Below are 24,547 nucleotides of genomic sequence, written 5' to 3' on the forward strand. Positions count from 1 at the left end.
ATACACGGTTACATTAACGTTTGGTCAATCAAAAATAGCATGTGTCGTGAGTTAAACCTGTATCACTACAAAATATTTGAGAACGGTCACACATCAACAGCACACAGGTCATCAAAGCCCTCAACTGTATCCCAAGGCCTTTATTCCCCCCATACAACCTGAGTATCCAGACTAGAAGCTTTTGTGTGTCATTCTTTGAGAAAGAATACAGAGGTGAGGTATAGAGTCAATGGTCAATCATATTATTACATAAATTCATATCATCTGGAAGCTTATCTTTTAAAAAATAAAAACATAACCTATAGCAACAGAAATAATGACGAAAACCTACTTTGGAGTTACTGGGAGATATTTTAAGAAATCTATGTACTGAAATTGTCAGTAATGAGTATAGGCAGGAAAAATGCAGATTATAGTTACCTCCAAGAAAGATGAATGCAAACTACATAGGGTGGGTGTTCAGAGGGGACACCCCTGTGTAGGTTCTGAAGACCTGCCTCTCTAGGGATTCCAGAACTGTCACACTGGAAAGGTTTCTGTGGTGGTTTGAATGAGCATGGTCCCCAAAGTGCCTATAGTATAGGCTCCTGTGTTTGAATACTTGGTCCCTAGTTAATGGAACTGTTTAGGAAGGATCAGAAGGTATGGCCTTGTTGCAGGAGGTATGTCACTGGGGTGGACTTTGAGATTTCCAAAGCTCACTGCATTTCCAGTTAGTTCTCTCCTGCTTGTGGATCAAATGTAAGTTCTTAGCAACTGCTCCAGGACCATTTCTGCCCTCCTGCTGCCGTGGTCTCCCGTGGGATGGTCATGACCCTAACCATCTGAAACTGTGAGCACCCCCACCAAGTGCTTCCTTTTGCCAGTTGTCTTATTCAGTGTCTCTTTGCGGCCATAGAAAAATAACTAGGAGAGTTTCTAAGCAGAGTTTTACCTTATGTTGTTCAAGTTTCCGTTGTATTGTGTTTGCTGTTTCCTCATGGGCCTGTTGAATGGTGATCTCCTCTTTCAGCGCCACCTCTGCCCTGTACAGCCAGGCACCTATGGTGCCCAGAGGTGCTGGAAGAGATTTATCCAGCTGTATATGCCAATCAAAGAGCTGAAACAAGAGAATACAATGTCTCTGCTGTAGAAGATAATTTCTAAAATTTCCCCTAAACGAGCTTAAAAATCTACAGAAGGCTCAAAGTGGGTCTTAGAAGATAGCCCAGAGAAGGGAAGTGCTCCCCACACAAGCATGAGGACCTGAGTTTGGTTCCTAGAACGCACACAGGAAAGCTGTATATGGTGGCATCTGCTTGTAACCAATCCCAGACCTGAGGAAGTAGGGAGGGGGTCGTCCCTGGGCTACCCCTAGTTAAATTTAAAAACTAGTTTTGTGAGAATTGTGCACAGCTGTGCATGCAAATGCATGAATGTACATCTGTATCTTGTACACATGTATGCAATTGTGTATACACAAACATACATGTTCACACAAGAGTGAGGGGAGGTTGAGAGACAGAAAGTGAGGTTGACTAAAGATAAAAACCCAGGCTAATTCAATAAATATCATCAAAGGAAGTATGTTCAGAGGTTAATGCTTTGAGCATGAAAAGAAAATGGAAGTCACAGTAAATTTTGAGGAAAAAAAACCCATATTCAAAATGGACATTGTTAGAACATGTCAGTGATTTTTGTCTGTGGGAGTAACTTAATGACTACTGATGTCAGTGCGACCAAAGTCATATGGAGTGGAAGTGGCCAGGTCTGTTGACAAGCCCAGAGGTTGCAACATTAATACACCAGATGTGAGAATCCCACTAAAGTCTGCTATACCATCAGCAAGATTCTAGAAAAACTGAGGTTATCTAGATAGCTCTAGACAAAGACAAAAGTTTTAGATACTTTTAAATATCTTTCTTGTTAAAAATATTTATTTAGTATGTATGTGTGTGCATGCATACACACACACACACACACACACACACACACACACATGGATTAGGGGCAGACTTGAGTGTGTCATGACAGGTGTGTGGAGGTCAGGGAACAGCGTTCCATGGGTTTGTTCTTTATACATTGTTTTGATGAAGGGTCTGCCTTGTTGCTGCTGCTGCCTGCATGCCCCAGGCTTCCTGTGTCTACCTCACATTTCTCTGTAGGAAAACTTGAATTACAGATGTGCACAGGCACATTCAACATTTTACAGGGGTTCCAGGGGTTGGATTTGGGTTATCAGGCTCACCCAACAGTGATTTTATCCAGATTTGCACCACCGTACCTGGCTTTTCACAGGGGTTCTGGGGATTGAACTCAGGTCTTTAGACTTGTGTGGCAAGTGCTTATGCCAACTGAATCATCTCCCTTGTCCAGAAACCAAAGGTGTTTTGCTAAATTTTCTCCATTTCTTCTTTTTCTCCCAATTTTCAAGTACTATCTCCTGGCCTGCAGGAATTCCAGCTTAGAAACATCCTATTCTTTGATAAAGTTTTTTAGGAAACATGCAATTAGCAAATTAAATAACATGGTAAATTCAAGTAAAATATTTCTGTTAGTGCTAGAAGATGTCCAGAGCTTTGCATTCTTAATGGTTAAGGTTTGATGAAGGATGTTAATATTATATAGATCAAGCAGCTTTTCCTTCACATTTATGAATGACCAGACAAGCAGACCGTGAGCTTGCCTGTTGGTCCCGAGCTCCTCATAAAACAGGATGATAGATTATGAGAAGTAGTTTGACTATTCCAGAAAGTCTTCTCTAAGATAAGAATCACCTTTTCTAAACAACCGGGGAGGGTGGTCTGGAAGGACAGAGAACCCAGGAGGTCTTTCAGGAGTTCTGTCTGTCCCCAGGATGATGGCAGTCATGTCTGGGATGGGGAAGCAGGGAAGCAGCTGTTAGAGCATGCACTTCCAGCAATGGCCGGGAACCTCACCAGAGGGCAAGTGTTAATCCTCCCGTGGCGAATCCTCTCCAGTCTCAGTCAGAGGGAGCAGGGCTTTATGCAATAACCCCACGTGAAAGACAGCAGAGCACAGCTGGCTGAGACACACAAAGCCAGATAAAGCTTACCCTGGAGGACACTCTCTCCCAGCACTGTTTCACCAAAGCCTGCTCAAGCGACAACTTGCCGTCTCTCTGCAGTGGTTGTAGTAAATGTTCCACCTGTTTCCTCTTGATCTCATACTGAACTCTGAAGTGCTTAAACGACTAAAAGAGGAAACACAGAAACAAAGTGGTGGTGAGTCCCCAAAACCCGAAACAAAGGAAAGCACATCCTTTCCATTTGGAGAGCACTCGGCTATGCCGTTAATAACACTACCAATAGCACTTGTGACACTGAGCCTGCCTAAGACCTTGACCATGTTTGGTGTTTTCTACACATCATCCTCTCTGGCTCTGTCTACACACACACACACACACACACACACACACACACACACACACACACACACATTATTAGGCATCCCATAAGTGACTTGGCAGGGACAAGTAGCAAAGCAAGGCTAACACCTAGAAATTACAAAGTCTGTGTAGAAACAGACAGAACTGGAAGAAACAAATTATTCTGACTGAGCTCACTGGGCCCAGAAAGACAAATGTGGATGGTTCACTTGCATATGTAGGTCCTACCTTGGAATATTGTTGTGGTTGTTTTTTTTGTTGTTGTTGTTTTGTTTTGTTTTTTTGTTTGTTTGTTTGTTTTTGTTTTTTATGTTTAACCTGGAGTCCATGTGGGAGCCAGAAAATTGGAAATGGGCCACTGAAGGTAGACAGCTAAGGGGCGGGGATGGTAGAGTACAGATAGAATGAATGGAGAGGGAGAATATTGGGAGATCAAGCATGGAGGGGACTGGGGAGCAGGAAAATGAGGTATTGGGGGAAGATTAAACTAAAATGAAGGGTGCATGACTTAACTATATGGGAGCCTATGGTCTTCCACATACTCCTCAATTCAATTAGAGGGGCAGTACAACATAGGTGACATGGAGGGAGAGGTAGAATATACCCAGGGTTAAAGGGCTAAATTGGGACAGAGGTCATGGGGAGATGAGAAAGTATGTGTGTGTGTGTGCTCACTCACACGGTGCCACCAGGTGCTAAGGAGGCTGCTGAGACATCAACACTCTTATCCAGTGCTGGACACAGCATGCTTCAATAATGACCCACTGGCAGGTTGTGACCACTGACTGGTGTGACAACGGCATGGGCAATGGTCATGAGGGTCACAAGTGCTTTTGTATTGTGCCCCCTCCACAGGTGCGATCTTGTGTCTGTTACTATAAAAATGGTCCAAAACCCATGACTGTGGAGATCACAGATATTAGCAGGAGAATCTACTGTTGTGTTTGCTAAATGGACATGCTGTCCAACTGCCTTCTAAAGACTTTATGTTTATGTTTGCCTGTAGATTTGAACTGCTCTCGACTTTAAAGAGACACTTCTTTTGTTTAGTGGTTCATGGCTAATGCAGAGATTCATAACTGGTCAAAGTGAAGACTATAAGCAATTCAGAGTGCTCTGCTGTGTGGGGGACACCATTCAAGGATCAGGGAATGTCACCATAGAGAGAAAAAAGGGAATAGCTGGTGTATGGGAAAGAAGGCTATGGGGTGCCCACTTCTGGACATGACATGCTGTTGTACTCACTGCAGTCCTGGTTTTCTACATGAGACCTGCACAAGATCAAGCCAGTCAAAATTCCAGCATGGAGGGCACCTGAGGCCCCAGCCTTAGCTGAGGAGCTATGTGACCCTTGATGGCTCCTAGGAGAGGGAGACTCACTCTCCCTTATGGATGGCAGCTGGTAGTTTGCTTATGCTCCAGTTTGTGACCATACATGTATGCACACAGAGGCAGCACTGATTGGCTCAAGGGGTTATCAATAACAATAATAAATAAAAGAGGACATGGAGGTAGGAAGACATGGGGCACTAAGAAAAGCTGAGGGAAGGCAGTGGTGGATATATTGTATGATGCATGAAACCTTTAAAGAGTACAACTATTACTTAAAAATAAATTGAAAACATTTAAAAGGATTCATTTCTAGTTAAGTCATTTATGAACCAGTTCATGTTTGCCAGGGAAGCATAGTTAAATACGACCATGAATTTATATATACTAATGAACAAAATAATTGCTTTATCAAGAGATAATATTATTTATAGTACATCATATTATTATATATACATTATAATATTATCATATTGATAAAATGTGTCAAACAATGCTGAGTTAAACATACTTAGATTTACATTTAAGCAATCCTGTTCCAAGAGGTTACCTTTGGGGCCTTGTTACTTAAATAATGATCATTCTATTTTATGCCATAAAATTTTTAAATATGCCACAGAATATTTAAAACTTTATTATGTTTAGACCTCTAACCATAGACTTGAAACTAATATAAAAATAGTCATCCTGAAGTTGTACATTTTTTTATAATAAACTAACACATATACAAAGTGATTCTATTCACAGATAAGGAATGAAAAACAACCATTAGTTGTAAATTTGAACATCTAGAACATGACTCTGCTTCCAGGTTTGAACTGGAAATGCCATTAAGATGTACAGTTAGATTAGAGAGCAGAGGGAAGCCCTCCAGGGTCCAGCAGACTCCGGAGAGAATTTCAGTCACAAACATGCAAATTCCCTTGAAGGACACTGGGGGGAGTTGATGAACACAAATTGGAATTCAGAGGATACCAAAATATAAAAGCAGTCTTTAATTCTGTCCCACTGTATTCAGTGTTTGGAAAAACTAGCGCTTTGTTGCTTCTGACGAGCCGAATAAGAAGAAAATATGGATTATATAATAAGAACATGAAGGAGAATCTCCCCTAGGTGCAGACTGCAGATAGGTCAGCCTTGTTTTAAATGCTGACAGTCATGGGTGCAGAAGGACATTTTCTTTCCTTGTTTGTTTGTTTGTTTGTTTCCTGATCCCCTGATAAAATAGCACTTAGTCCTGATGGGAGATTTAGTTTTTGATGGTTTGTGCTACAGCTAAAATTTACTCACAAACAAAACAAACCCATCTACTCTGTTTCTATACTCTGTTCTCAGTTTGCTGGCTTAATCATTTTATAATGCTGCTCATCGCAGAGAATTTTATTTTGGGAAAACAAGAAGATTACACTGAGTTTCAAAGCAAAAGAATCCATGGAAAGTAAGCATAAACTAAAATTTATTGTTTTGCCAAGTTGAAAAAAAAAAACCCAAAACATATCAATGTTGGCATGGCCAGCTGAATTTAGGTATATTTATGAAAGTGTATAGCATCATACATTCATGCTATGGTAAGTCCTTTATTGTCTGCCATGTTGGATGTCTCACATCACCACACCTTTTTGGTAGAAAAAAAAAAGAAAAAGAAAATAAAAAGGGCTGACCTATAACAGGGTGGAATATGTGAGAGAATATTGCTCAGAATGTGTTACATTTAGCTTGCCCACTAAAATGAAGTGGAATTTGAAATGGGAGGAAAATGGCCACTCGGCAGGGAAGAAGTCACAACTTTTTAATGGGAAAAACCTGCTGTGGCAAGTTCTTCTTGGAAGTGTAAATTGAAAGCAGAAAGTCAGCTGGTGACATCATAAGGAGACTGGCCACAGCACTCTGACCTCAGCTCAAGGGCAACCGTCTTGACCTGGACAGGTCATAAGAGAAACCCATTCCCTCCATGGACCCTCAGCAAATACTTATGCAATTCTTTTTTAAACTCCATTTATTTTAGTAGTTTCCTGGGTCTCAAATCAGTTGTTTATTTTAGTGGATTTTTATGTCTGTTGACATCTGTAACCCCAAAAGGTCTTTGAAAACAATGGTACCATGGTTTTGTCCTGTGTTGTAGATAAAATCGAACTGTCAAAAATGATGGCAGCTTAACTCTCTGTACTAAGGGTATAGTGCAACCTCAAAGTACCCATTTAGATAGAATGAGAATTGTTCTGTTCAAACTTAAGATAATGCTTGTTACTTATTTAAAGAATTTTCTTATTAATATGATTTAGAAGATTAGACATACGTTATGTGATATATCTTCATGTCATCCATGAAAAGCTTTTGAAATGTCTAGATCTCTTTTGCACACTTACCTGATATTTGTCCTGCAGATTTGACTCAGTAATCTGTGCTCTTGTCAAATCTCTCTCAAATTGTTCTATCCAGACTTTGGTTTCCTTCAAAATTAGCTTGTCTTCTCTCTGGAAACCAGAGAAACATTGCAATGTTATTAGTAACTGTAAAATTAAGCTCTGATTATAATTAGTATTTAGTATATACCAGGTATTTCTGAAAATGTTCTTCTCCTTGTTCTTCATCTTTTTGCAGTGTAAAAAATAAAACTGATTTGATATCATTTAAGCACTAAAATTATCTGCCTTCCTTTCCTCCCGTCAATAGTAAGGGAAAGTTTGTGTTGACTTAAGTTAGTCCACCAGCTTATTAATAAGGGAAAAACATGCTCAAAGTAGAACATCTTGCATCCAAAATATGCCCAGAAAAAAGTGGTATCTGTAACAGAGACATAAGCCTGATGGTTGCTTCCCAAAACATGGTCATTGATAACCCAGGGAATTGCTATGGATGGAATAAATTTTGGTTGTCAAGGAGTCATCATAGTAAGATTAGACAAATCACACATATTACTATTTTAAATATACTATTACTATATTTAAGATATATACAGAAAACACACTTAGACTGCTCAATATTATTTTCTACACCCTTGCTGCATGATTCCTAATATAGATTTACCAAGTCATCTACAGAATGAATTGTCCAGTATTCTTTTACTTACCCATATCTAAAAATAAAAGCAGAAACATTCCAGTATCAATGAAGTGAAAATTCTAATTTTTCATGGGATTTTATTTCTTATATGAATGCCAAAGTAAATAGAAACTGATTTCACACGAGTTTGTGTGTGTGTGTGTGTGTGTGTGTGTGTGTGCACACACACACACTTGCAAATGGCTTTCAACTACAGCATCTTCCTGGCCTGACTGATCACACATCCTTCCTATTTGGGCAATAACTTTATGTCACTCAGGACAGAGACAGGCACATAATATTGGTATGATCTGTGACCTGTCTCATCATTGGGTCTTGTAGATGTGGCTATCTTTTTCCTGAACACTTATTATTCCCTGTTCCTGAGATCTTCTCTGAGAATTCTTCCTGAAATACAAGTCTGAGCTGGGAGTTTCCTAGGCTAGCTCATCTCAACATTTAAAAGGTATTACATTCACCTGGAGGGATTGTGACAGCCCAGATGGTGAGCACACACCCAGACTTCTTGGCTCAATAGATGTGGCAAAGACTCAAGAATTTCTATCACAAACAAATATTCAGGTAACCCCAAGGCTGCTTGTTATCAGCATACAGAGCCACATAGAGGACTCTCCTCTATGAACCTGTAGCAACCTTAGCCCCTATGTCCATCCAACCTGATGTTTGCCATTGTTATCTCCAGTGGCTAATGTGGGGCTTGACACTCGAGATTTCTCAACAGATGACTATGGAATAATGATTAACTGGTAGTTTATTTATCAAGAAAACACTGAAACTGGGGCCAGCCTGCAAACCCTCGGATCTAACCCATGATGCTCTTCTGAATGAGCAGGTGAATGTAATCAAGGTCACATTTTATTATTGTTTGGTTTTCATGCCCACAATGAACTAAAAATGAATGCACAGTTGTGGTCCAGCAGGGAAAGTACCCCCTGTTTATCTCTCAGGAATGAGAGGTCAAAGTGGCCTCTCACCCTCCCTGGCCTCTGTCACAGTGAGCTATGAATGTCACTGCCAGCCTTCCATGGCAGGTATCTTGCCAACATCTGCTTCTGACAGACACTGGGAACTGATCCTAAGAGCAGCTGCTGGCTACTGATTGAAATGACTTCAGGAACCATCGGAGGATTGTGCTCTGAAATAACGGTATTGGAGTCTGGCCAAAGGACTCCCATGGTGATGGGGGAGGGACAGATCATCTGAAAAGGTAAAGGAGATTCAGGTGCTTTTACAGTCAATGTCTCCCTTTGTAAGAAGGAAATGAAGTTCAAAACAATCCCAAGAGTCTTGTAAACTTGTGGCTGAGTGGCTTTTCTCAAACAGTGACTTCTACATGCATTTAAAAGATGTGGAGGTCTGTTTGCCTACATTTCATACCAAACATCATCACATCAAGCAGCTAAACTGCCAGCATTCCCTTCCGTTCTCCCTCTCAAACACAAAGGCACAGCTATATTTTTATGACATGTTTATAAAGGCCAAAACTTAGGTTGTGTGGATCAGGAAATAAAGATAATTTCATATTTGACATAAGATTAGTTATTTCTAGATTTCTAGCCCCATGTTGGCATAAGTCTATTGCACTGATAGATATTTATGCCTTGGGTCTAGAAATTATATCAAGAAATATGGAGATGTTAAAAGATAGGCTAAGCACTCAAGACCTTGAACACGAACATTCATTCTGCAAATGCTTCTGAGTATTTACTACATAGATTGGCTTTGCTGAGCCCCATGATCCAATATTGAGTCAAAGAGAAGTCTCTACACTGGGGACACATTGGACCTTTACCTTTTTCAGTGGTTCTCTGCTTAATAGTTTAAGATATCAAAATAGTCATTTGGCTTGATTTCTACTTTTATTTGTCACATTTCAGAAAAGTCAACAAAATCATTATAAATCTCTTTCTATTAGTGCTGTTAAGTACATTATTTGATACCTTATTTTAATTAAAAATTAGTGGGTTTAGGTTGGCAGTAATGTTTAGTCACACTGGCACTTATTATTTGTTATGCTAGAGAGTAAAGGAATTTGCATGATGGATAATTAACATGTTATTATATTATTAACATGAAATTAACATATTAAAAGAAAGGTAAGCATGAAAGATATACATGCAAAGAAATGATGAAGAAGCTAAGGATTAAAGAATATTCAAAATGCTCATTCAAGACTCCTTCAATCTTACCTTAGAATTTTGTATAAAATTTGCAAAAGTTGGGAAAACTGGAAATAATTCCTAACAATATGAAAATATACAGACACATAATATAAATCAGGAGCAAAATTATGTAGAAAAAGATGAAAATCATTGGGGAGGCATCTGTCTATTGATAGATAATAGTTAAAGACATATAATGACTTAAAAATGTTTACATATGGCTTCCAGTAAGTCAATGAAATGAGATGGCAGGTGATGTTTTTATTTTAACTTGAAATGGTCATATGTGGCAATACTTATAATTTGTTAACATGCTTTGAAATCATTTCACGTATTTTAGGAGAACTATGTAGGGAAAGATTATATAGACTCATATTTTCCCCTGTAAATACACTGTCAGAATATGCATCTCTCTATGAGTACCACAGTTAAGACTGTGCAGTACCTTCTGAGGTTAGTCAATACTGTTCTGAGGGGAAAAAGTAATTGGAAGTTTATTAGGCAATTGAACTGAGTCAACTGGCCTATTTTATTCATTTATGACTTAGTACAAATTGCCCACGGAATATATTAAGTGAAAAGTTTCTTCCCTGGTTTTATTGGTTAAAGAATGGCACAGTTAAGTGTACACTTTCATTAAGAATATATGTGTGTGTACATGTATGAATATGCATGTATTTACATCTGACTTATTTTGTACATGTGTGAAGACTAGGTGGGGAGTGTGTACGTCCACAACATGTATGTGCAGATCAGAGGACAACCTACAGGAGTCAGTTCTTTGCTCCTACTGCAGGCCCAGGGGTTTGAGGTCCTACTGCTAGCCTTGACAGCAGGCTTCTTTACCCACTGTGCCAAGCCGCTGGCCCAAGAAGTCATATTTGAAATGCATCCATAAAACATTTCATTGAAATAGAGTCATAGAGGGGATACAGAAACCAAATGTATAAAAATAAGCTACTATTTTAAAATGGGCTAAGAAATTTACCAAGACCCAAGTAAACAAATACTAAAGACTCTGAAGGGAAGGCATGTGTCAGCCTAATACAGAAACCAGTAAAATCTGCAAAGTTCATTTATACTGTTGGGCACCATTAATGGCATTGAGAAATGCAAGCTCTAAGATATATTTTATTAAAATATTCAGCTTTAGATGTTTATTTCCTATATATAAAATCTCACATCAAGGAACAAAGGTTATGAAAGATTTTCTTAAGGTTCAATTTAAGATGACCAGGAAAATGTCATTCAAGTCTTCCTATTAGGAAAAGAATGGAGACAATATTTTTTAAATAACCAAAATATATTTCCTGCATTATTGTTAATCTCTTAATATTGAAGCCTATTTCATGAAGTGTACTGAAAAGTGTGTCTCCTCTGTGTGTTTGAGTGTATAAGTCCTCTCTCTCTCCCTCTCTCTCTCTCTCTCTCTCTCTCTCTCTCTCTCTCTCTCTCTCTCTCTCTCTGTGTGTCCTTGGCATGTCCTCTGTGTATGTGTGTGTTCTGTTTGTATGTTCTCTGTGTCTCTGTGTTTTTCTATGTCTTTTGTGTGTATATCCTTTGTAAATGTCCTGTGTGTGTGTCTGGTGTGTGTCCTATGTATGTATGTGAGTGTGTATGTGTGGTTTTTCATGCCTAAGGATTTTTGCCTTGAATTCTTGCTCATGGGTATCCATCCTCTTTTGCCCATCAAATGTCGCTAGCCTAGAGTTACTTGTCTAAAAAGAAAATTCATATCAGAGACACCCCCACAGTAAAAACTGAAAACCCAGATCACTCATAAATCCATTTTGGGGAACATATACACTTTTCAAATATGAAAGCAAGCTGGAAACCTGTGTTGTGTGTGGGTGACTCCAGTACTTTAAATAAAGTTTCTCACCCACACAGCAACTTGCGAGTCCAGGTTTACCATCAAAACCTATAGTCCTGATCTACCACACCCTGGTATGAATCCACACTAGCAAGAGTATGGGCCTCGCTTGCGTTTCCTGTGCTTCTCAGGAATATTCGCTTTATAATCACGGTAAACTATTCTAATGGTCAGTCATTTCCTGGATTCTGGAAAGATCAAGAACACAAAGCTTCCTAATCCATAGTTCTAAGAAGCCCAGTTCCACCGACCACTCTATGAATTCTTCCCAGGAGCATCCTGGAACAGCCGTCACCTTTGCTTCACTCCATCCTTTCCTGAGACACTGACTCAGTCTCCTGGCACAATACCTGTTGTTCTTGCAGACTTGGCTTCTGCTCCCTGACTCTTGCCCTCGTGGGCCTGAATTAAGGTTTTTATTATTTACTTCTTTAAAAGCATTTGCTTTGTATAGATTTCCTTTATATTCTCAAACAGCTCCAAAACTCCAACTGAAATAAGGGCAATGGAGACAGAGGCATCCCAGAAGCTCGTTCATCGTGTGCCCTGGGTTACTTAACCTTAAAATAAAATTTAAATGGCATGGTGGCAAATCCATTATGCTATAGTTTAAAAGAAGGCAATTCGAGTTCCAAGTATTAGAACATTGTGTCCGTCGTTGTCACATCCTAGGAAATGAGGCATCTGGTGTGCCGACTGGAATGCAAATTAGGACAGGCGTTCTCCACTGAAGCCTGATCAAGACTTCAAACATCACTGACAATTTAAAATTCAAGTGAGAGCAGGAACTGCACTCCAAAGAAGTCATCTTCTAAGACAATTTCATCCTGTTATTTGTCATAGATAATTGGGAATTTACAAGGCTTAAGTGTATACAAGTAGATTATTATCCATGCACACAATGACCTGCACAATTTTTCAGATTAATGCACAAATAACTAAAGTTGCAGGGGTGCTGTGATTGCTTTTCTAAAAGACTGTGAGTCTACATATACATAAACATGTTAGAAAGTAATACCAACCCAGTACTTTAGTTTGCATTTCCCAGAACACAGTCTATCTAGAAGGTCAAATACAGGTCATTTTCCTTTTGTCTAAGATTTTAAATTTTATGACAGTGAACATAGGTCATCTGAGCATGTTGGGAGGCGAAACGTCATTTAAACTATTGAAAGCTGGAAAATCTAATTACAGTGAGTAATTAGAACTTGGGCAAATTGTGCCTTGTGTCCGTGTTTTCTGCAGATATATAAACTTTGATATTCTAAATTAAATTTCAGATCGAGTAGCACAAGGAACCACCAGACTTTGTGTACACTTGATGTGGTGTATTAAAGATCTAAACTGCTGACTCTCCTTAATTTCCATTTAATTATATCATTTATTACTGGCAGTGTTCTGCCTGATGTGCCTTTCATATGAAGCAGAGAAATTTTTGTTAATCCCATCCTACCTGTAGATACATATTCCTTACTCAGTTGTAATTAAATTTACAGCCTTGTTCTCATAGTACAGTTCAGTCTACTCAACTTCTTCAAAACAGTATGCATGTATAAAATATAGGGGGCTTTACCTTCTTGTAGGAGAGAATAAGGTGTGGGTTGGGGGGAGGCTGGAGGGGCAGGAGGAGGGAAGAGGGGGATCTGTGATTGGTATGGAAAATAAATAAAACATTTCTTAATAAAAAAAAAGTCTGCTCTCTTCATGGAGTGGGTATCAATTCAGAGATAGCAAATGCCTACCTCCATGTCTTGCCCATCGTAGCCTGCACCATGGATATCAGGATATTGTGTCAGAAACTGGGCTACATAGGTCATAATAGACTTCTCATCTGGCTTGTCCACATCAACATCTGTAAAAACAAAACTCAATTATGATTTAATTCATTTCTTAGGTGTTTATTGACATTAAGGTTTGAAATGTAGCTGTGGTACCCCAAACTTCCATCCTGAACCAGGAAGAAAATTAGAATTACTAGTAAGAACAATTAAGTCTGGATGATACTGGGTAGAAATGTTATTACATGGAAAAGTGACATGTATTGAGAGAGAGTTTTTGGGAAAGTAGCACACATTTCTTGTAGGTCATTTTGAGGCCAATTAATCATTCATTGAAGATGCTGCATGATTACTTAGGTATCCTGTCACTTAATTAAAGTACAGTAACATGGGAAGCTGAGAATCTGTGTGAGCATGTGGGATCACAATGCCCACATGTGTAATGCTAGTGAGTACTTGCATAGTTGTGAATATTACCAAATCACAAATAATGTGCTGTGATAAATTTTACTACATCTAACTCCTCAGAGAGCTTCTTCACTGTGGGCATTCCAAATTACAGTGCTTTATTCAAACGCTGAGAGGTAAGCCCTAAAGCATCTCTATGAAGATGGTTGTTGAACCTACTAACATTTATACAAAATCAGCCAAAATCAGGCAAAACAATGTATACATGTTCAGTAATTATACATGGGGTGGAGCTACATACACCACTCAAATGTAAATAAGTTAGTAAGTATCAAAAAGTAACAACCCCTTTGCAAAGCAATGTGTGCAGCCAGAAGCAAACAAAACAAACTGCAAATACCACAATCAAATCCGAAACTAACTCATTACTTTATAAAGGCCCCTTTAGACTTGAGATTTCGTTTCTAGGGGCTGTTGATGTAGGATTTATAAAGAGGGAGATGACTCCTGTGACTTAATAAGGGAATAAAATGAAGGATCTGAAATTTCTGAGGTGAAGACACAATGTGAAGAGGGAGTAAAATTGCTTCTGGAAATGTGAAAAGGGAAAGAGAAGCTATATTTAACATATGACCTATGTCATGATTTAATATATCTTGTTAATTCTGTACTAACATGTAATGCATAATGAAGTAATACGTAATATATTCCATTCATTATACAAATATATATATATATATATATATATATATATATATATATATATATATAAATAACTACTATAATAGGTATTATTCTATTTTAATCCATCTCCCTAAAAGTTCACAATTCAGATTGGCTATATGGATTTTGAAGAGTTTGCATTAAGAACATTACACATTTGGGAGTGCACTCATTAGACATTGTCAACTTGACACAAGGGAGGGTCATCTGGGAAGAGGGCTCAAACTGCAAAAAGAAATGCCTCTGTCAGACCCTGTGGGCAATTCTGTAAGGCATTTTATTATTATTATTATTATTAATGATCGATGTGGGAAGGCCCTGCTCATTGTGGGCGGGACCACTCCTGGGTGGGTGACCTTGGATATGTAAGAAAACAAGCTGAGCAAGCCATGGGAAAGCAAGCTTGTAAGCAGCAGTCCTCCGTGACCCCTGTCCCTGCCTCTAGATTCCTGCATTGAGTTTCTGCTCAGAGTTCCTGGTTCTTGATGGACTACCATACGCTGTAAGATGAAATAAACCTCTCCTTCAAGTCACTTTTGGTAGTGTTGTTAATTGCAATAATAGAAAGCAAACTAGAACAGATATACTCAGTTTTATGTTTTCATTAATTTTTTTTCTTTTTTCTTTCTTTTTTTTTTGAGATAGGGTCTCACTATGCAACTTCGGCTGGCCTGGAACTCACTCTATAGATCAGGCTGGCCTTGAACTCATGAACACCCACCTGCCTCCCAAGTGTTGGAATTAAAGGTGTGTCACCACACCAGGCTTGGTCTCAGCTTCTGATGAAAAAGTTCTCCTATGTTAGGGGATAAGAAAGACTTTGATTCTGCACTAGGAAACCTTGAGTTATTAAAAAAACGATGTATTTAGGTGTCTGTGCCTGAGTATATGTATGTGTAAGTTCCAGCAGAGCCAGAAGAGGGCATCAGATCCCTGGAACTGAAGTTACAGGTTGTTGTGAGTCACCCTATGTGTACTTGGACTAAACCCAGGTCCTCTGTGAGAGCAGCCAGTGCCCTTAACCATAGAGCCATGTCTCCAGCCTCATATTTTGTCTTTCTTTCATCCTCTAAGTTGATGGCTGAAATGTATACAGTTTTCCACCTGACTTTTTCGTGTGGGGGTAAAACAAAATAAAACAAAACAAAACAAAACAAAACAAAACAAAACAAAAAAACAAGACCAAGGTCTTGCCTGTGCCTGTGCTAGTGAACACTGGGCTCAACACAGGATCCTCGCTCAGCCGAGGATTTTCACAGGCCTCTCATCTGAGGGAGCCCACACAAGTGTCTGTGAGTTTTTCTTGGAAAACACAAGGAAATACTCTTTGCTGTAGAGTCAAGGGTGCTCGTTCTAAAAGCTCATTTTTAACACATTTGTAGTCACTGTATGTTTACATTTATACATAGTGAATGTATAAATTACTAATTAAGTAGAAATTCCATAATTGCCAAGCCAAATAGAAAATGACCTATCTCACTTGGATAACTTCCTTGACCATTTTTATTTCACCATAATAAACAACTTACTCTTCTATTAACACTTATTGAAGGTATCCAAATTGGCCTTGAAAAGGCCAACCCTATTTCCAAAATATCTTCAAATTGCCAGCCTTTCCAATCAAGCAGAAGGATAAATATTAGTCACCCTGGGAACTTTGCTGACTGACATCCCAACACTGGGTGGTTAGCAGCATTTCTACGTGCTACCCATTCTGTAAATATGTGATTTTTCTTTTATGACCTTCTAATTCTCTCAGACTTGGGGGGGGTGATAGATAATTCTTTTACCCTATCATAGCCCTCCTCCCTCACACATCTACCATGAAAACCTTTCAGCAGAATATCTTTTTAAAAATGAATTATTTGATATTTCATATACTATATTTGATCATATTTACCCCTAATTCCTTCCAGACTCACTCCTACCTGCCTTCTCTCAAACTTCATGTCCCTTAAAAAAAAACTTATCAAATTCAGTGTGTATTACCCACATATTCCTGGGTGTAGAACTATCTCCTGGAGCATCATTGACCTACCAGGAGTCCCACCTTTAAAGACAAGTGACTCTGCCTTCCCCAGAAGCCATCAGCTGTCCATAGCTCCTCAGTTATGGCTGCACTCATGAACTCCATCCCACTTTGTGCTGGGATGTTGACTAATCTGATGTTACACAGGCAACCATAGCTACTGTGAGTTCATGAGTGCCGTGGTCCGGTCATACTAGAAGACAATGTTCACTCCTATTCTTCCCAATGACTGACCCCTACAAGATTCCTGCTATCTCTTCTGCATATTCCCTTAGCTTTAGGGAGGTGGGAAGGATACAGATGTCCCTTTTGTGACTGAGTATGTCACTGACATTCATTCCTGACATTTTGATCAGCTGTGTGCTCCCACATTAACCACCTTCCATGGTCAAAGAACCTTTGGTGGTATCTAAGAGTTGCACTGATCTTTGGGTAGAGAAATATGAATTTAGAGCCATAGAAGGTGTGTTTTAAGTTCTGTGCACCAAACTGATATGCCAATGGCAAAGAGCTGCCTGCAACATTGGCGTCATAATCTCTTCCCCCTCCCCCCCCAACAGAGTGACAAACACATAAAAGACACACAGAGCAGATTGTTATCATCTGTCATGCCCTCTCCAGCTCCATGTTTCTTTGTGGAATCCCAGAAGTCATGCAATGTGTGGGTCGGGTACATGTAGACATGCTATGGCTCACACATAACACTTGAGGATTGCTCTGTGTACCTTCGGGATCAAGTAGTCTTGGGATGCCCAGTTGTGTTTCGGCAATAGTGAAGGCATCCTCCAGGTTTTCTCGGTTAGATCTTCCCTTCACCTTCTCCAGGTCCACCAGCTCAGGCCGGATGGCGTGGATGACTGAATGAAAGGCCAGCCCAGTTCTCCAACTCTTCCCAAAGTCTTTCACCTCAATTCCGATCTGCCTGAGTGTGAGCAGCAAAGGAAAACAATGTCACATCCTAAACTGAAAACAGCGCTTCCTTTAAGGTTTTGAATAAAATCCAGTCATTTTCATCAAACAAGTACTATGTCAATCAAGACAGAGTATGTCAGAAACAAATATGTCAGTCGCAATTTTAGAAGGTATTAAGATGGACACATTTTAATTATAAAGTTTTTTTTTTCTTTTTCCTTCCTTCTTTTAGTTTCTTCTTTTCTTAATTTGTTTTCAGAGAGTCTTACTATGTAGTTCAGTTTGGCTCTTACAATTCTCCTATCTCATACTTGTGAAAGTCTGGATTAGAGGCATTATCATGCAGTTTTTTCTACATGTTATTTTTCAATTATTGTGATACTCATTTAGAACACATTTTTATGCTTGCTTTTGAAAGGGAAAATGGGATTATATTAAAATGTGTGAATTTTTTTAAGAGGGAAAGATATTAAGATATAAAATATATTAAGTCTCACTGTGTCCTGTGAGCACAGGTTTAACAGACCAAGATGATATGTCTAAGTCATGTCAAGCACATTATAGAAGGTAAAGACAAATCAATGCAATCACACATGCAAATCCATGTAATCACATATGCAAAGTGCTTGCCAAGCAGTTCATAGGCTACATATGTCCAGACAATAACTCCAGTTACTCCACCAATCAAGTAGTTTACAAACTGTTTGTTTGTTTGTTTGTTTGTCTGTTTGTTTATTTATTTAATATTCTTGAGAGAAACTCCTGGTAGTGAATTCTTTTTCTTTGGTGGAAAATTTCATGAATGCAAAGCCAGTTCTAATTAATGCCGCTGTTCAAGCCTGTGATGGCATTTTCTTGCTGGAAACAGAAGCAATGCAAGCTTGCAGTGAGAACTTCCTCCAGTGCATAACTGACCAAGTCTACAGGGAGCAGCAGAGCTGATTCTGAGCATCTGCAGAACCTCCTGGCTAAGGGTAAAAGCCACAAACACCAGTGCTTAGGTCTCACTTGGCAAATACAATCTTCCATGGTTTCTTCTCTAAAACTTAGTCTCAACAGGCCAGTGAAATGGCTCTTCAGGTAAAAGCACTTGCCTGCCATGCAAGGCTGACTGCCAAAGGGAGTGTGATCCCATACAGTGGAAGGAGAGAGAATCAATGCCCAAGGGCTGTCCTCTCAGTTCCACATATGTGCAACGACACAGCCCACTCCCCTCTGTCCCAAACACACACACACACACACACACACACACACACACACACACATCAATCAATTAATCAATTAATAAATTTGAATCCATTTATTAATTGATTGTTAACTGTAAAGATGTTTCTAAATGGAGCAGAAACATCATTTAGTTTTTAGGAGATTCCCAAGGTTTCCATGAAAAATATACTCTGACATGCCCATGAGTAAGTTGGTAAGTGATCTCTAATCATAGCCAATAGAAGAATAAAGTTTGACTCTCAAACATACTGTGTCTGTGTGTACTGTTTGCATAAAATGTATGTGCCAAAAGTAGCACCTTTGGAACTAATATTGACTTTGTGAATAAATATGCTAAAACTATTTCTTAAGGCTTCTGCAGTTATATAGCCGATTTGACTACTCTATTAACTCACTAGGAATTTCTACTTTCCCAATATGTATGTATTTTTTTCAGCAGCCATCTGTTACCCTCTCCTGTGCCATCCTTGTTTTCTGTTCTTTTGAGTATAACCTATTTATCCTACCTTCCTCCTAAACACCTTCCCTTGCCCCCACATCTTCATGTAAAATGTTTGTTTCTGTAAGCCACTACAAATTAGTCTTTAACCAAATAAGATGAAGTAATTAATAAATAAACAAGCTAATGAATATTGACCATATAATTAGTCATGTTTTCTGATTTTCTTGAACTTATATTATTGGAATGGAACAGATAGTCCCTTAAATATTTATTATCTTAGAGTAATTAAAAATGTCAGTTCATTTTCTTCTGTTCATTGAAAATATATGGAAAATGCATTTGTCAATATAAAGGTATATACATTGTTTTTCAGCACATCAAATCAGTAGCTTGTCCTTCTAAAATAATTTTGGTTTCACCTCAAATTTATCATATACGAATTTTATATAGAAACATAAATAAAACTTAGGTACATCACTCAAAGCAGTGACAAGTAGGTCCAGTTCACAGGCTTTTCTGACTTGTACTATATATTTACTTTGAACTATATGTGTTAATCTGGATGTACACATCTTCAGTTGCTTGGTTATATTATAAATTTCTGCCCAAAAATATACTGGTTCTTAGTTGGCAGTGACATATCAATGCTACAACTCAATGCTTATATTTCTGATAATATTTGCAAAACTTGTTAAAAACTTGAAGGGCTTAATTACCTTGCCTTCTGAAAGACATTTTTCATCTATTTTTGTGTGCTGTGAAAGTTTGTGAGAAGACAAAAAAAAAATCACAATTAGACCAGTTATTACTGGCTAGAGTTCCATACAAGATGATTTTAGGAATAGTGTCATTCATATGCTGAAATGGGGATGGAATCTAAAATCATCACTCTGTGTCAGGTAAGAAATTGAGAGGCACAGTCTGAGATGGCACAAAAAGCAATTTATATAAAAATGATTGGCAGTTGGGCAGCATAGTAATATCATGTGTTCTTAAAGAATTTTCATAGCACAGAAAAGTCACTTCCTGACCCTCTACAGTTCATGTAGATATCAAAGAAATGACTCTTAATAATTGATGGGTAGAGACATCTCAGGCCCCCAATTATATATATTTAAAGACAAGGAAAATAAAATTTTCATTGATATCGATATACAAATTGTAGGAATGACCTTGAGGTGTCACCATATCTATACTAATGCCCACGGCCATCATGCAAGTAGATCATGATGAACGCAAACATGAGCTCACCAGTCTGCCTAGGCTGAGGCTGTTCCCTGTCTGGTTAGACTGCAATAGGTGCCAGGTGGTGGCGGCATACATCTTTAACCCCAGCACTTGGGAGGCAGAGCCAGGCGGATCTCTGTGAGTTCGAGGCCGGCCTAGTCTACAGAGCGAGATCCAGGACAGACACCAAAACTACACAGAGAAGCCCTGTCTCGAAAAACAAATAAACGAACAAACAACTGCAATACATGTAGGGGTGCCCAATTCAGTTGCAATGAAGTAATGTATAAGCAATGTAGGAGGACTCTCACATTTAATTTCTACTATAGACTCTAAAGAGAAACAAAACTTTGCTTTTGGAAATATTTCTGATGACGTCTTAAGTCATAGATTACCAAATTAGAAAACCATCAACACATTTTAAAAGCCAATCAAAACCACATACATTACTAACATTAATTACATCTTCTATGTCCATCTTCTCCCAACTAAATTTTGTTCTTTGAACACTTAAAAAAAATAGAACTCACTATATTCAGTGCCTTAATATTTCATAATAAGGTCTTGTTTACAACTGTTTTCCAGAAGTGGGTAATTGGACTCATATTGTACTTATGCAAGCAAACCTGAGAGAAAATGAATTCATTTTTTATGTCACTGGGGAAGAACAAATGAAAACACCATTTTTTATATAAAGAAATTTGTCCCAAATAACAAAAAACCACAAAATAGGCAGATCCACTGAAACCTCACAAATTCTGCTAAAAGAAGCTTCTGATTACTAACTAAATTTATATCCACTATAATAAAAATATGGACCTCTATAAATTTAGGCTGCATCCAATAACACTAGAGTGGATAGAGGAATCCATGTTCTAGATGAAGACCAAAGTGTGAAAAAAAAAAAGTGTCTAGAAAGTTTCAGAAAATGTAACCTTTCCCCCAGGATCTGAATGTTAGCTTACATTGCCATTAAATAGAACTCAGTAGCCTAATGAAGACATAATCAAGTATGAACGTTTTACAACCTTGTATATGAGAGCAGAAATTCAAAACAATGGCCTGATTAAAATTAGCCTCCATGATATGAATCAAAGGGGGATGATGAATCAATTTTATTAATCAGGCTTAATCACATAAATGAAGGAAGAATTAATTTTATTACGAGGTTCCTGGATCATATATTTATTTTTTATTACTCTCTATGTGTGCCCTGGTGTGCTTGTCAAGATCAGAGGACAACTTGGATTAGTGCTTACCTTCCTGTTCTCCTAAGATCTAACTCAGGCCATCAGGCTCACAAAACACTTGATTTTACTGGCCGAACCATCTGGCTAGCACTTGTGTTTCTAGCTTAATTAGAGGAGAGTAAACAAAGGCTGAAGAAAAGATGCTCATACAAATAATCCTCAAATCCCATGAGCATGAGGAGCTATGGGAGCATTCAATTGGCCTTTCCAGGGTTTCAAGTTAAGCAAACTGTTGGCACTTACTTGCCTGCTGTGTGTTGGACCCACTTTAACAGAGTCTTCTTGGCATTGCCTTGGATCTTAGTGGTCACCTTGCGTTTGCTGGGTGGGCTGGCCGTCTCGGTGCTGACCATGCTGTCCACAGAGGAAGCACTGCTGGACAGAGACTGTAGCTGTGGGAGGTTGCTGGTCAGCTCTTCAATCTGTGTGTGTGTAGGCAGGCAGAAAACAGATAAGATGATCTTTGTTCCTCTTTGCTCAGAGTTCACTTCCCCACAGAGAACTATCTATGTCAGCATCCTTTATGCCGCAGAATAAAAAATGAGTTCTTACATGGTATGGTTGGTATTTTAGTCTTTTAAAAATATTTTTAAGGCCTATTTATTTTATTTTATGTGTATGAGTGTTTTGTCTGCATGGATGCATGCATACCATGTGTTTCTCTGGACCACGTGTGCCTGTGGAAGCCAGTGGAGGCCATCAGGTCCCCTGGAACTGGAGTTACAGAAGGTTATGAGCTGCCATATGGGTGCTGGGAACTGAACCCAGGTCCTCTTGAGAAGCAGCCAGTGCTTTTCACCACTAAGCCATTCCCCAAGGCCCTCTTAGTCTTTTTTTGTATTCCATATTGCCTTGCTGGGTGTATCTTACACACAGAAATAAATATTGACTAGCTGAGCAGATTAATTGACGCTACCATTTGAGCTGTTTCCTGAAGGCTGGAAGACTTGTCCCCTGTGTGGTGATATTAAGAGGTACTGACATATTCAAAGGTAGATTGTTGAAGGAACCACTCGGATATCTGCATTGGGAAAGAGCTGGTGAGTTTTAGAATTAATTCTCATGAGTGCAAGTCTGGAACCTGGCTTGCCTCTAAGGCCTATTCTCTCACCATGTTACTTCTCCTTGGGGTTCATGCCCCTGCCTTAACGTCACCCACCATGATGTGATGAAGCCAAGGAGTCTTTGCCAAAGCTGCCACAAGTTGTTCAGACATTGAGTTTCCAAAACTGTGGCCTAAGTAATAAGTGTGTGTGTCTGTGTGTGTGTGTGTGTGTGTGTGTGTGTGTGTGTGTATTACAGATCCTTGGTTATTTTGTTATACCAATAGAAAAGAGATTGATGTAATCAATAAAATAAAACCTAGCGATTACTCTAAAGACAAAGACAGGCTAATTTCTCCCTGCCAAGTCAAACAGGACTTAGAACTGTTCCCTGCCCAGGTGAAAATAAAATAAAAATTTCCTGAGCTCCTTGTATATTTACACATATCTCCACTGTGGGATATCTATGTTTCAGATTTGTTGCCTCTGCTTTTCTTTGGGTGGAGGGTTCACATATGACAAAATTGAGTGGGAGAAACAGGAACTTTTCTCTTATGTGGGGAGTCCCACCTCTCCTGAGTCAAGAACCAACCAAAGGGTGTGGAAAAGAGGGCATTATGAACATCAGCCATCCTATCCCTTTTTGATGCCACAGCAAGCAAAAATGTAAACATAATACAACACCTGGAAATACAGGATAATGGTCCACATCAGCCCGAGAACAATTGACGGTCTGCCATCAGCAATATCAGTAGCATTAATGTTGACTAATTTAATCTGTTTAAAAAGAAAAGCTATACTAGTTATCCACCAGAATATTGTGACTCATTTAACTATATAAAATTAGAATGTTGTTAGATAACAATGGTATTGGGTCATGCCTATGTAATAGCACACAAAAATAATAAGGCAAGCCATAGAGACAAAGAGGCACGTACATGTCCATGAAAATTTCAGCTGCATTTGTTGAACATACAAACTGAAAACAGCTGTGAAGTGGATCTCAAAATTTTATTCTATTTAAAGTTAAAAAACACAACATCACACCATGCAGGGAATTGCCAACAAAAGTCAAAGAGAAATGCTCTTTATATTTAGAGTTGACAAAAACAGAAGAAACATGGTTGGCAGCATTAAAAGAAACATTTACTTTGATGCTTTTTGCCAAACAGCATACCATTTTAGGTTCTCTTTTACCTATAAGAGTCATCAGTTGAGAATTCTAAACTTTGTACTAACCGGCGATCCTCTGTACATGGACTGACATGGAAAAGAAAAGGAGAAGATCATGTAAACATGTAAACAAACTACAGCAGTGGTAGGTTGTGAGCGGGGACAAAGGGTAGACCAGTTAGAGCATGGCGAGGAGACGGGACTTAAAACAGAACAGAAGAAAGCCAGGCAGCTTCCGGACAGAGAATATAAGAACTGTGGGGTGAAAACCGAGAGCTTTCAGAGCGGAGGGCACTCTATTCATAATCACTCCTAATTGTCCACTGGGATGCTTTCTCTGCTATTTAAAGGTCCTAAGAAGTGCTAGGAACTTAAGAGGGCCATTCGCTATGTTGGTCTCCAAGTACGCAAAGGGTGTTGCTCATCACCCTTCCCACAATTCCTAACAAAGATTGTGTGTATGTGAAAGAGAGAGAAAGAGAGAGAGATGTAAAATGAATATAAACAGTAACAAATGAGC

At 38.9% G+C, this 24,547-nt stretch overlaps 1 protein-coding gene across 11 annotated transcripts in view; it reads right to left on the bottom strand.

Moving 5' to 3' along the window:
* Positions 1-24,547, bottom strand: part of Syne1 (spectrin repeat containing nuclear envelope protein 1) — a 482,748-nt gene that overhangs the window by 348,607 nt on the left and 109,594 nt on the right. For 8 of the 11 annotated variants that reach the window (XM_036168945.1, XM_036168944.1, XM_036168939.1 and 5 more), the window contains exons 4-12: positions 24,094-24,114; positions 23,539-23,631; positions 22,055-22,233; positions 17,479-17,675; positions 13,558-13,667; positions 9,970-10,020; positions 7,084-7,191; positions 3,056-3,193; positions 935-1,099 (exon numbers count right to left, since the gene is read on the bottom strand). In XM_036168945.1, coding sequence (XP_036024838.1) covers positions 935-1,099; positions 3,056-3,193; positions 7,084-7,191; positions 9,970-10,020; positions 13,558-13,667; positions 17,479-17,675; positions 22,055-22,233; positions 23,539-23,631; positions 24,094-24,114 — 1,062 coding nt within the window. The remainder of the gene's footprint in view (positions 1-934; positions 1,100-3,055; positions 3,194-7,083; positions 7,192-9,969; positions 10,021-13,557; positions 13,668-17,478; positions 17,676-22,054; positions 22,234-23,538; positions 23,632-24,093; positions 24,115-24,547) is intronic. The other 3 variants (XM_036168948.1, XM_036168942.1, XM_036168940.1) reach the window with 2 other exon arrangements.

The sequence above is a fragment of the Onychomys torridus genome, chromosome 19 (genome assembly GCF_903995425.1).
Source record: "Onychomys torridus chromosome 19, mOncTor1.1, whole genome shotgun sequence".
NCBI lineage: Eukaryota > Metazoa > Chordata > Mammalia > Rodentia > Cricetidae > Onychomys > Onychomys torridus.